At 42.8% G+C, this 14,451-nt stretch overlaps 1 protein-coding gene across 1 annotated transcript in view; it reads right to left on the reverse strand.

Annotated features, from left to right (window-relative positions):
- Positions 1–893: 893 nt before the first annotated feature.
- PPM1D (protein phosphatase, Mg2+/Mn2+ dependent 1D) overlaps positions 894–14,451 on the reverse strand; it is a 75,633-nt gene continuing 62,075 nt past the window's right edge. Inside the window, exons 4-6 of the mRNA XM_008271185.4 lie at positions 12,705–12,895; positions 7,079–7,321; positions 894–2,374 (exon numbers count right to left, since the gene is read on the reverse strand). Of these exons, the coding sequence (XP_008269407.4) occupies positions 1,817–2,374; positions 7,079–7,321; positions 12,705–12,895 (992 nt within the window). The 3' untranslated portion in view covers positions 894–1,816. The remainder of the gene's footprint in view (positions 2,375–7,078; positions 7,322–12,704; positions 12,896–14,451) is intronic.

Here is a 14,451-nt window from a genome sequence, read left to right on the forward strand (position 1 = left end):
CCAAGAACTTGAGCCATCATCTACTGCTTCCCAAGGTGGGCATCAGAAGGAAGCTGGAATCATAAGTAGTGGAGACTCAAGACTCAAACCCAGGAACTCTGATATGGGATGCAGGCGTCCCAGCAGTGGCTTAACCCAATGTCTACCCATTTTAACTACCACCTAATTTTTTTTACCAAAGCTATAACTGAATTAACTACATTCTTGCTGTTGGATATTTAGCTTACATCTATTTATTTTCTATTAAAATAAGAATAAAAGTTCACATTATGTATTTTTTAAAGTCTCATTTATTTGTTTAAATTCATCTGAAGGGCAAAGTGACAGAGAAAGAAAGATCTGATCTGTTGGTTCACCCCCTAAATGCCTACAACAGCCAGTGCTAGGCCAAGCAGCAGCCAGGAACCCTAAACTCCATCTGGATTTCCCACAGAAGTGGCAGGGACCAAACTACATGAGCTGTCGCTTGCTGCCTTCCAGGGTAGCATCAGCAAGCTGGATTGGCAGCAGAGCCAGGACTCAAACCCAGGTACTCTGATACGGGATGCACGCATTGCAAAGAGAGGCTTAACTGCCACATCACAATGCCCATCTCCATTTTATGTATTTTAAGTTGTTACTCTAAAACAGAGGTAGAGAAATGGCTGGTCCACAAGCATATCAGGCCTGTAAAGTCATGTGGTCTGGCCCAGCCAAGGCAGCTGCAGGTGGGACTCAAAATTCAGTAAGTCTATAGCAGGTTTTTAAGCTGATAATTTTGTATGATCCACATATGAGTGCATTATAAATATATGAACGGCCCTCAGCAGAAAGGTTTCCCAACCCTAATCTAAAGCATGGTCATGGCAAAGTAGAACATTAATCTGTGCATTAAAAGAAACCACCAACTAAAATTCAGCAACATGAGAACAGTCACTGATTTATTAGATGAATTAACATATACTCATATATAATCCATGAAAACTGTATGATATAAAATAATTTAAGAAATGTTGAGAATTAGCAGCACCATCTGTTATTGAAATAGCAAGAAAAACTTCACATATTTTAAGCAAACACTAGAATGGGTAACTACTTTAAGACCAAATAATGCCACTGGCCTGGGAAAATTAAGAAGGGCACTGTTTCAGGCAAACATACCTCCTTCTATGCCAAAGATTAGTGAAAAATCTGATTAATGTTTTAGAAAAATGCTACTAAGAAAGATACTGCATAGTACTTTAATTGGGACAAGGAGATTACCATCCAGCTATATTAGCATGGCTCAACACTTCTAGGAAAAATTTAGTTCTGAATTAGGAAATTAGAAATAAAAAATAACTTTTAAAAGACACTAGTAGTCTCTAGGAAACAGTCAGTGGAACACAAGTCACTATGAAAATACATCACTTTTCCCATCTGCTTAATAATTTACCTTAAAAAGTTGTGTAGGTTTCATCACAAGTGGCTTATACAAATTTTTAATAAGCATTTTAAAAAAGATTAAATGTAATTCTAAAATCTAATAGATTCTTCTGATTTTTTTTAAAACATTTAGCCCTGTTGTCACAATTACTATGTATTGGAGGAAGAAACTGAGTTTGTGTGAAGAATACAAATTTACACACATTTTACAGCAACTTATTCCCTAACATCTACAAAATTCACATTTATAATACAAATAAGTACAAGGCCAGGATAAAACTGTTAAATTCCAAAATGTCAAACTGTATACTCTTTTTATTTTGTCCCTTTAAAAAAAGTTCAAGTTCGGCACCAAACTTAAAAGCCCTATTACATCCTAAGTTTGGAAAAACCCCATTTCCCAGATAACATTTCAGCAAACGCAAACAGTTTTCCTGTGCTGATGCAGTAAAGGATTTCCAATCTTCTTCTGGCCCCTAAGTCTGCGTCGCATGGTAAGTTTAACAGAGTTCTTCCGTTGTGAAGTTGTGGGGAGGTTTGCAGGCTGAGCACCACTGCTTCGACTTAAGCCATTTCGTCTGTGCTTCTTCATGAGGGGGCCAGAGTTGGATTCTTCTAAAGTCCTTTTAAAGTTTGCTGGAGGAGTTCTTTCAACTTCTTGGGCTTTCATCTGACCAGGAGTTGCTATCTTGACAGTTTTCTGGTCCAAGATGGTATTTGATGAATTGGTAGGCACAAGGCCAACAGACAAGTTATTATTCAAAGAATCGTGTATCCTTACAGTCAGGCCTTTAGTGCAATTTTCTTCAAATGGCTCTGGATCTTTCGACGATCTGACCATGGCCTGAACACTCCCTCGAGCTATCTCAGCTGGGACCTCTAAAAACTTCTCTGAGAAGGCATTACTACGAACCAGAGTAGGTAAATGGTCTTTAGAATTCAGCCTTGGCCATGGATCCTCCTCCAGTGACTGAAAAACAAGAAGGTAAAAGAAAGAAATTATTTATCCTAGAACACAACAAGCCCATTGTGTGAGGCTTGTAATAAAACATCTAAGATGACAAAAAACATGACTCATTCATTCATCATGCAGCTGCTGAATTATTTGCAAGGCACTATGGGGGAGAAACTGGACAGGTGGATGGCAATATTAAGGTAACAATGACACTGAACCTTGTTTTCAGAGCAATAGATGAAATAATTCATGTGGTCACAAATATTAACAGGTAACAAAAAGTAAGAAATTTTAAGGAGTAAGATTTTCAAAACACAACCCAAAATTGCCACAAAAACACATTTACTCTTCCACTATCCTTTAAAAAAAAGATTTATCGGCCGGCACCGCGGCTCACTAGGCTAATCCTCCGCCTAGCGGCGCCGGCACACCGGGTTCTAGTCCCATTCGGGGCGCTGCATTCTGTCCCGGTTGCCCCTCTTCCAGGCCAGCTCTCTGCTATGGCCAGGGAGTGCAGTGGAGGATGGCCCAGGTGCTTGGGCCCTGCACCCCATGGGAGACCAGGAGAAGCACCTGGCTCCTGGCTCCTGCCATCGGATCAGCGCGGTGCGCCGGCCGCAGCACATCAGCCGCGCCGGCCATTGGAGGGTGAACCAATGGCAAAGGAAGACCTTTCTCTCTGTCTCTCTCTCTCACTGTCCACTCTGCCTGTCAAAAAAAAAAAAAAAAGATTTATCTGTTTTATTTTATTTGAAAGTCAGAGTTACACAGAGAGAGGAGAGGCAGAGAGAGAGAGAGAGAGATCTTCCATCTGATGGTTCACTCCCCAACTGGCTGCAATGGCTGGAGCTGTGCCAATCCAAAGCCAGGAGCCAGGAGCCTCCTCCGGGTCTCTCACGCGGGTGCAGGGGCCCAAGGACTTGGGCCTTCTTTCACTGCTTTCCCAGGCCATAGCAGAGAGCTGGATCAGAAGAGGAGCAGCTGGGACTAGAACCAACGCCATATGGGATACCGGCGCTTCAGGCCAGGGCATTAACTCGCTGTGCCACAGTGCCAGCCCCTCTTCCACTATCCTAATACACCCATTCTTTGTGCAAACATGAAAACATAAAAATATAACATTTCTGCTTAAATTGCAATTTTGTTTATGGCAATAACAATGCTAATGAAATATGCCTTATTATTATATAAACACAGACAAACCGTTTTGAGAAGCCATTAACATAATATTCTGATAATCCAAACAAAGCCTATATAAACACATTTTAAGTTTAACAGGATAAAGTAATTAGAACAAAAAAGAGTAGATTTCTATTCAGAGATAGGAAGATCTACAGGTCTCTTCAAAAATGACAAAAATAATTTTAGAGGTTGAATGATGACCTTGTGACAAATTATTTAGCTTAACCCCTGGAACAGAGTGCTTTCACTATAAGTAACAAATGTTGGGGGGGGCGGGGGGTTGTATGTTCACTTTCTACTTCCAAAATTCTAACTTTTGAATATTTAGTGGTATAGAAAATGTGACACGGAACATCACAGTAACTATATCATAATGGAACTCTGGATACACATTGCTTTGTACCCTGATCACACTATACACAGTTCTATGATTTGAGAAAAATTGGACACAAGCGTCTGTACTGAGAATGGTTAGAGAAACTCAATTAAATGTATGAGAATCACCTGGGGAACTTCAGGATTTTTTTTTTTTTTCCTTAAAAGATTTATTTATTTTTTGAGAAACAAAGTTACAAGGAGGGAGAGACAGGATCTTCCATCCACTGGTTCACTCCCAAAATGGCAGCAATGGCCAGAGCTACGCTAGTCTGAGGCCAGGAGCCAGGAGCCAGGAGCTTCTTCCAGGTCTCCCATGTGGGTGCAGGGGCCCAAATACTTGGGCCATCTCTGCTACTTTCCCAAGTACATTAGCAGGGAGCATTGGAAGTGGAGCAGCCCGGACATAAACTGGCACCCATCTGTGATGCTGGCACCACAGGCAGTTTTACTGGCTATGCCACAACACCAGCCCCTTCAGGTCAATATTAAGGGTATTTATTCACAGATTAATACCTCTCATTTGCCCACCTGACTCCTACCCTTAATGTCTCCTTCTCTATTCCACCTAAAGGTCAGTTTTTCAAACGCATCAGAAAACATCAAAGTCATGGATATATTCAACAGTCAGAAATAGCCAAGTTAAACATAAGGTCCTTCACAGCTTTGAGGACAATGAGGAGACTTTAAAATGTTTCAATCTGTGTTATTATTTAAGGGTTTTTAGAGAAAGGAAAGCTTTGGCAAGGGTTTGGTGTTGTGGCATACTAGGTTAAGTCACAGGCTGCTATAATGGCATCCCAATTATCAGAGCACAGGTTCAAGTCCTGGCTGCTCCACTTCTGATCCAGCTCCCTGCTAATGGCCCTGGGAAAGCATCCAAAGATTGCTCAACTACTTGGGCACACTTGTCACCTATACTGGAGACCCAGATGGAGAACAGGGGTCCTGGCTCTGGCCTGGAACAGCTAAGACTATTATACCCATTTAGGGAGTGAACCAGCAGATAATCTCTCTATCTCCCTCTTTCTCTATTACTATGTGTTTCAAACAAATATATATATCTTTAGGGAAAAAAAAATCTGACAAGAAACTCCTCTAAAAAATTAGTATAACAATTTGTTCACTTCTAAACTAAAAGATTCTATTTCATCTTATTATATTTATTTTTTGACATACATATGAGAAGTAAAATAAAGAAAGCAGAATAATAAATTTTCAAGTATTGACTTATCACATCATCCAAATTAAAGTTCTTTGGCACTTTAAAGAACTGTCCAAATAGATGATAGAAAGTTATTCTGTATTTCACATTTAAGTGGTTAGTTTATGGAAAATACATTCTAGGCCGGCGCTGCGGCTCACTAGGCTAATCCTCCGCCTTGCGGTGCCAGCACACCGGGTTCTAGTCCCGGTTGGGGCGCTGCATTCTGTCCCGGTTGCCCCTCTTCCAGGCCAGCTCTCTGCTGTGGCCAGGGAGTGCAGTGGAGGATGGCCCAAGTACTTGGGCCCTGCATCCCATGGGAGACCAGGAGAAGCACCTGGCTCCTGCCATCGGATCAGCGCGGTGCGCCGGCCACAGCGCGCTGGCCGCGGCAGCCATTGTAGGGGTGAACCAACGGCAAAGGAAAACCTGTCTCTCTGTCTCTCTCTCTCACTGGCCACTCTGCCTGTCCCCCCCCCCCCCAAAAAAAAAGGACAGGCTTTTAGCCACTCTTTTTATCAGTTACCAATGTTACAATTTTTGGTAAGAAAAATTTGAGATGAAAACACAATTAAGAATTTGAGTTCTTAGTGAAAAGGAGACTGTGGTACCATTTAATGATGTTTCTTTTCTTTTTTTTTTTTTTTTTTTTTCTTGACAGGCAGAGTGGACAGTGAGAGAGAGATACAGAGAGAAAGGTCTTCCTTTTTGCCGTTGGTTCACCCTCCAATGGCTGCTGCGGCCGGCGCATCACGCTGATCCGAAGGCAGGAGCCAGGTGCTTTTCCTGGTCTCCCATGCGGGTGCAGGGCCCAAGCACTTGGGCCATCCTCCACTGCACTCCCTGGCCATAGCAGAGAGCTGGCCTGGAAGAGGGGCAACCAGGACAGAATCCGGCGCCCCGATCAGGACTAGAACCCGGTGTGCAGGCACCGCAAGGCGGAGGATTAGCTTATTGAGCCACGGCGCCAGCGAATGATGTTTCTTATCCATGGTAACAGACAATCAGTTTGAAGGTCTGATAATCGTAAGGTCCAACTGAATCTTAATTCTGTCTGATCTTGTTCAAACTGTTCAATCTCCTCTCAAATAGTGCTGATATAAAATGGTATAATATCAGCACTATTTCTGGGTTATGGGCTTCAAAGGAAATATTGTATACAAAAGTATTTCACAATCTTCTAAATACTTTACAAATATCACAGCATTAAGAGGTGATCAATAAATTCCAAACACTAAAATCCTTCAGAAAATATAATTGCTTTTGAACTACATGCTGTATATGCCTGGCCTTCAGACTGGAGCAGATGTGAAGGTAGGTCTCTGACAATAATTTGCATACAAATATTAATCACTTTCTTGAACTTAGTTCCAACCCTAAATCCTGTCATATAATATACCAAAAAAGAAAGAAAGAAAAGAAAAAATTATTTTCAAGCAACACTAACCAAAGAAATGTCAACTATTAAAACACATTAAGGGTGAGGTTTTTAGCCTAGTTAAGATGCTGTTTAAGATGACCATCCCGGGCCAGCACTCTGGCACAGTGGGTTAAAGCCCCGATCTGCAGTGCTGGCATCCCATATAGGTGCCAGTTTGAGTCCCAGCAGTCCCTCTTCCTATCCAGCTCTCTGCTGTGGCCTCAGAAGACAGTAAAAGATGGCCCAAGTCCTTGGTCTCCTGTACCCACATGGGAGATCTGGAGGAAGCACCTGGCTCCTGACCTCTCTGTAATTCTTTCAAACAAATAAATAAAATCTTAAAAAAGAAGATGACCATCTCCCATATGGGAATATCTGACTCTAGCTTCTTACTAATGTGACCCTGGGAGGCAGCAGCAATGGCTCAAGTACTTGGGTTACTACAATCCACACGGGGGCTCTCTCTCTCTTTCTCTCTCAGCCTCTCAAATGAAAAAAGAAAACAAAAACAAAACATTAAAACTGTAAGGCTGTAAACCTTGACTGGCGATGTAGAACATGGGGAAGGAGTCATCACACAGGTTTCTTGACTATTATAGGAAGGGCTATCAGTCAGGTTCAGATACAGTTCGTCTTCGTTGGTGAAGTTTCCCTGATTGTCCACTCCTGGAGAAATGCAGATTACAATGGCGCTGGTGTTGTCTGCTCGGAGCATACGCTGCCTCCAGCGGCCTAGTGCTCGATTCACAAGCATTTTGGCACAAGATTGTCCATGCTCACCCTGTATTTAAAAGAACAAGGAGGAAGTTAGTAACTAAGATTTAGCTGCGACTATATCTACATCAAATTAAAAACTGAGTGTTTGGTTTAGCAAAATATATACAACTTCCAAATATTCAAATATTACCCACAGTCCCCACAACTATGTTAAACAGTACTTGACTACATTAAAAAATATTAATGGGGCAGACAATTGGCACAGTGTTTTAGATACTGCTTCAAAGATAAGTATCCCATATCAAAAGTGCCTGGGTTCAAGTCCTGGCTCTACTGTGATTCCATTTTCTATTAATGTACACCCTGGGAGGCGACAAGTGACAGTGCAAATGGTTTAGTCTGTCTTCCAAGTGAGAGATCTGGATCAGTTTCCTGGCCTTGGCCTGGTGTACGTCCATCCAGCTGTTGAAAGCAAATATCACTCTCTTTCATGAAACTTCCTATGAAGTCTCCCCAGTTTCCTATGTTTTCTCCTCCTTGTTTGCATAAGATTTGTAATTACACAAGGGTACTTTAAAAAGTTCATGGCAAACAGAATTAAAGGTAAGTTTATTATGTTACAAAACCTTTTTGAAATCTGTACATATGAGGGCTCTTCAAAAAGCTCAAGGAAGGGGCTGGCGCTGTGGTGCAGTAGGTTAATCCTCCGCCTGCGGTGCCGTCATCCCATATGGATGCCGGTTCTAGTCCTGGCTGCTCCTCTTCCAATCCAGCTCTCTACTATGGCCTGGGAAAGCAGTGTAAGATGGCCCAAGTTCTTGGGCCTCTGCACCCGCATGGCAGTCCAGGAAGAAGCACCTGGCTCCTGGCTTCAGATCGGCACAGTTCCAGCCATTGCGGCCATTTAGGGAGTGAAATAACAGAAGGAAGACCATTCTTTCTGTCTCTCCCTCTCACTGTCTGTAACTCTACCTCTCAAATAAATAAATAAATCTTTAGGGGCTTGCGCTGTGGCATAGCGGGTAAAGCTGCCGCCTGCAATGCTGGCATCCCATATGGGCACCGGTTCAAGTCCCAGCTGCTCCACTTCCGATCCAGCTCTCTGGTATGGCCTGAGAAAGCAGTAGAGGATGGCCCAAGTCCTTGGGCCCCGGCACCCACATGGGAGACCAGAGGAAGCTCCTGGCTCCTGGCTTTGGAACCGCACAGCTCTGGCAGATGGAAAACCTCTCTCTCTTCTTCTCTCTCTGTGTAACTCTGACTTTCAAGTAAATAAATAAATCTTTAAAAAAAAAAAGGAAAACACCTATCATGAAAAAAATTGCATGGATTTCAAAGTTTTATACTAAAAAAAATTTTTTTTTGCATTTAAGATTTATTTACTTATTTGAAAGTGTTATAGAGAGAAAAGGAAAGACATTTTCCATCTGCTGGTTCACTCTCCCAAATGGCCACAATGACCAAATTAGGTCAGGCTGAACGCAAGAGCCTCTTCTGGGTCTCCCACATGAGTACAGGGGCCCATGAACCTGGGCTATCCTCTACTACTTTCCCAGGCACACTAGCAGGGAGCTGGATGGGAAGTGGAACAGTCAGGACTGGATCTAGCACACATATGGTATGCCGGCGATACAGGCTGTGGCTTTAACCTGCTGTGCCACAGTACCGCCACCTAACCTTATTAAAAAATTTATTTATTTGAGAGACAGAGTTACAAAGAGAAAGAGAGACAGATAGAGAGGTTCACTCCCCAAATGGCTGGAACAGCTAGAGCTGGGCTGATCCAAAGCCAGGAGCCCTAATCTTCTTCCATGTCTCCCACATGGGTGCAGGGGCCCAAGTGCTAGCCAGCACTAGCCCCTAAACTTATTTTTAATTATACTTCCCACAAATTTTAAGAATTATCCTCAAATTGGGGCTGGCACTGTGGCACAGCAGATTAAGCCACCACCTTTGATGCTAGCATCCCACAGGAGTACTCATTCAATTCCCGGAAGTTCCTCCTCTGATCCAGCTCCCTGCAATGCACTGAGAAAAAGCAGCAAGGGCTGGCACTGTGGCATAACAGGTAAAGCCACCTCCTGCAGAGCCGGCATCCCATATTGGCGCCGGTTCCAGTCCTGGCTGCTCCACTTCCGATCCAGCTCTATGCTATGGCCTGGGAAAGCAGTAGAAGATGGCCCAAGTGCTTGGGCCCCTGCACCCACGTAGGAGACCTGGAAGAAGCTCCTGGCTCCTGACTTCAGATTGGCTCAGCTCCGGCCATTGCAGTGATTTGGGGATTGAACCAGCAGTAGATGGAAGACCTATCTCTGTCTCTACCGCTCTCTGTAGCTCTGTCTTTCAAATAAATAAACAAATCTTAAAAAAAAAATCCTCATATTGTTACTTGAAAGCTTACTTTAATACTCGTTCTAAAAATTCTATGGTGTTGATGAATGTAAGTTTTTCCAATCCACTGAACTGGCTTTTGTTCTCATAACGCCACTGAAAGGCTTTCTCTTAAATCATTAAAGACTCCAAAAACCATTAAATAAGTCTTTATGTTATTTAGTATTTCTTTGACATCTGACAATCACTGACCAAATGCAAGACACTAGGTACTGAGGTTATAAAATTAAACTGAGGCCGGCGCCGCAGCTCAACAGGCTAATCCTCCGCCTAGCGGCGCCGACACACCGGGTTCTAGTCCCATTCGGGGCGCTGCATTCTGTCCCGGTTGCCCCTCTTCCAGGCCAGCTCTCTGCTATGGCCAGGGAGTGCAGTGGAGGATGGCCCAGGTGCTTGGGCCCTGCACCCCATGGGAGACCAGGAGAAGCACCTGGCTCCTGCCTTCAGATTAGCTTGGTGCGCCGGCCGCAGCGCACCAGCCACGGCAGCCATTGGAGGGTGAACCAATGGCAAAAGGAAGACCTTTCTCTCTGTCTCTCTCTCTCTCACTGTCCACTCTGCCCGTCAAAAAAAAAAAAAAAAAAAAAAAAAAAAAAAAAAAAAATTAAACTGAGATGATTCTTACCATTAAAGTCCTCACAATCTACCTGGTTGTTTTAACAGCCCATTGGTAATAATATGGTACGTGCTGAGCAAGGGCCACATTCTCTTTACCTTTGCATCCCTCATACTTAGTACCTAGTGTTAGTTGAATGAGTGAACAGAGGTGATTTAAAACAGATTCATTAATTTGCCTCCTTTTTACCTCAAAATATAAATTTACCATTCCAGTCATTTTAAAGAGATCATCTTTTCCAAGGATACCCAATCCTCTTGTGCCTTTGATTTTAGGTAGTTCCGTGTGTGCTAGACCTTTATTTCATCAGTATCAGTTATTTCTCCAATACTTTAAATCTTCTTCCTGACTCATAACTACTTAAAATATTTTTACTATCTGGGTAAACCTGCAGCTTGCAATGCCAACATCCCCCATGGGCACCAGTTCAATTCCTGGCTGCTTTGCTTCCAATTCAGATGCCTGATAATGTGATATGCCTGGAAAAGCAGCAGCAGATGACCCAAGTGATTGGGTCTCTGCACCCACATGGTACACCCAGATGAAGCTCCTGGCTTTGGCATGCCCAGCCCTGGTCATTGCAACCATTTGTGGCATGAAGCAACGGATGTAAGAACTCTCTTTCTTTCCCTTTCAAATTCTGCCTTTCAAAAATAAATAAATAAACCTTAAGGGGAAAAAAATGGCAGAGCCAGTGTTGTGGCATAGTAAGTAAAAACTCTTATTGTATTTTCAAGATAACAGTAATATATTCCCTTGTGCCCTTAAATATCACCGTGTCTATTTCCTGCTTCACAAAATATTCATTCATCATTACAAGTACTTAAAATATGCTTAATGCCCACATCCAGTCACCAAAACTTTTCATTCTGGATGTTCACTAAGCCTCCACTGACCCTGCGTTCTTCAGGTTCTTTCTTTATCATTGCTTGGAATAAAGGAGATAATTTTCAAGTGAATCAGGGAGAAAAGAAAAGAATTTTCCCACTGCTGATTGTTTGTAGGCATGGAATTATTTAAGAAAACAAAATCATGTTTCTATGCAACCCACGTGGAACCAAAGACACACATACAGAAGCATGTGTATTAATTTTTACTGCAGTGGTCCCTTATAACAGTCAAAACATGGAATCAACACAAATATCCAACACCTTGAGTCAGTGTTTAGCTTAACAATTAAGATGCCCATGTCCCACACTGGATTACCTGGATTCAATTCCTGACTCCCATTCCTGATTCTACCTAGCTTCCTGCTAATGCAGACCCTGGGAGGCAGCAGCAGTGATGGTTCGAGAAACTGGGTTTCTGGCACTCACATGGATGATCTGGATGGCATTTGCAGTTCCCACCCTCAGCCACTGTGGAGATTGAGAGTGAACTAATGGGGTAGTGAACTACTATCTATCTCAAATAGATTGATGAGTGGAAAACTGATGAATGAACAGATAACAAAATGCAATTAAATCCTTCAGTGGAAAATAATTCAGTCACAAGAACAAATGAAATACAGATATAAGCAACAACATGCAAAACTCATGATATTATGCTGTATCAAAGCTGCCAGACATGAAAGGCCACATGTTACATATTTCATTTATATGAAATATCCAAAATGGGCATAGAGTGACAGGAAGACTGGTGGTTGTCAGGAGTGTGGGCACTAGAGGGTAGTGAATAAACACAACAGCTATGAGATTTTTAGGAGATAACAAAGAAAATATGCTGGAATTAATGATCATGGAGATGTAACTTCTTTGTGAATACACTACAAATCACTGAATTACACATTTTAAAAAGGTGATTTTAAGGTATGTGATTCATATCTCAATTTTTGAAAACAGGCAGGTAAGGTTTCATTAGGCTAGTAAGTCTGGGGCTATTCATACAGAAGTTAGCAGTTGTGTTTTTTGTTTTTGTTTTGACAGGCAGAGTGGACAGTGAGAGAGAGAGACAGAGAGAAAGATCTTCCTTTGCCGTTGGTTCACCCCTACAATGGCCGCCACAGCCGGCGCACCGCGCTGATCCGTAGCCAGGAGCCAGGTACTTATCCTGGTCTCCCATGGGGTACAGGGCCCAAGCACTTGGGCCATCCTCCACTGCACTCCCTGGCCACAGCAGAGAGCTGGCCTGGAAGAGGGGCAACCGGGACAGAATGCAGCGCCCTGACCGGGACTAGAACCCGGTGTGCCGGCGCCGCAAGGCAGAAGATTAGCCTAGTGAGCCACGGCGCCGGCCAGCGGTTGTGTTTTTGTTATCTACTTTATTTCCAATCTCATTGCCCTAAAGATGAAGAGCCTCAAATGCTATTTTGCCTACTAGCAGAGCCAGATAAATATAAAAATCCACCCAGGCTGAAATCCTTAGTTTAAGTTCAAGTTCCCTGACAAAAGTATGAGAACAGTGTTTAATAGCATCACCAAATTATCAAATCATTTCTTACCATCAAGTATTTTTTATCTTCTTGGTCCTGGCACATTGAGATGGCATCTTGTGGTGGAATCATATTCCAAAGTCCATCACTCCCCAAGATAATATACTTGTGCTTCTGGGGGTCAAGAGTGTGGACACTTGTGTCTGGTTCAGGTGACACCACAAACTCACCAGTGAAGAAATCATAGCTCCACAGATCACCTGCAGGAAGGAAGAAAAACCAACAGGCATTATTTGCAAGCCAGATGAAAGCAGAAAACATGTTCATCTTAATAGAAGCAGAACAGCATTTTTTAAAACTTTCAAAACCCATTCATGAATTATAAAACTTAGGAACAAAAGGGAATTGCCTCAATCTGATAAAGGGTAACCATTAGATACCAATATCAAATACCTTACTTAAAAAGTAAAATGTTTGGGGCCAGAGCTGTGGCGCAGCTGTGGCCTGCAGTACGGCCATAGCATATGGGCACTGGTTTGAGTCCTGGCTGTTCCACTTTCTATCTAGCTCTCTGCTGTGGCCTAGGAAAGCAGTAGAAGATGGCCCAAGTCCTTGGGCCACTGCACTGGCATGGGAGACCCGGAGAAAGTTCCTGGCTTCCAATCAGCTCAGCTCAGCTCAGCTCTGGCCATTGTGGTCATTTGGGGAGTGAACCAGCAGATGGGAGACCTCTCTCTCTCTGTCTACCTCTCTGTGTAACTCTTTCAAATAAATCTTAAAAAAAATCTTAAAAGTAAAATGGGGCTGGTGCTGTGCTGCAGTGGGTTAAGCCATTGTCTGCAGCACCAGCATCCCCTATGGGCACCGGTTTGAGTCCCAGCTGTTCCACTTCCAATCCAGCTCCCTGCAAATACATCTGGGAAAGTAGCAGAGAATGGCCTAGGTACTTAGGGTCCTGCACCCACATGGGAAACCCAGAAGAAACTCATAGCTTCAGATTGGCCCAGCTCTGGCTGTTGAGGCCATTTGGGGGAGTGAACCAGTAGATGGAAGGTCCCTCCCCACCCCCTTTTCCTCTCTCACTCTGTCTTTCCCTCTCTGTAAGTCAGCCTCTCAAATAACTAAATTAAATAAATAAATAAAATATTTGTTTATAAAATTTTATGGTAATTAAAAAAAAGAAACAGAAAAAATAAAAATAAAAAAGTTCATGGAAAAAGGGAATTGAAAATGGGGTAGGCATTTGGCTTAGTGTTTAAGATATCTGCATCCCCTAAGGGAGTGCCTAGTCTTCCACTCCTGATTCCAGCTTCCCATTAAAGAGCACCATGGGAGGCAGCAGGTTATGGGTCAAGTGGTTTGGTCCCTAACACTCACATGGAAACCGAGAATGAGTTCCTGCTCCTAGCTTTGGCCTGGCCCAACTTCAGCTGTTGTAGAATCAGTAGGTGAGAAATCTGTTTCTCTCCTGCCTCCCAAATAAAATTAAAAAAAAAAAAATTTTAATGGTACATTTATTTTGGTGCAAAAAAAACCCTCTGAAATCCATGCACAATTTTCCACAATACACATTTTCTATGAAATTTTTTCTTCTTAAGCATAGATTTCAATTTTTTTGCACCTAAATAAACTTTTTTTTTAAACCCGCCAAACCTCTGATTTTTTTTTTTTTATATTTTATTATTTTTTTTTTTTTTTTGACAGGCAGAGTGGACAGTGAGAGAGAGAGACAGAGAGAAAGGTCTTCCTTTGCCGTTGGTTCACCCTCCAATGGCCGCCGCAGCCGACGCACTGCGGCCGACACACCGTGCTGATC

Source organism: Oryctolagus cuniculus, chromosome 17 (genome assembly GCF_964237555.1).
Source record: "Oryctolagus cuniculus chromosome 17, mOryCun1.1, whole genome shotgun sequence".
Classification (NCBI taxonomy): Eukaryota; Metazoa; Chordata; class Mammalia; order Lagomorpha; family Leporidae; genus Oryctolagus; species Oryctolagus cuniculus.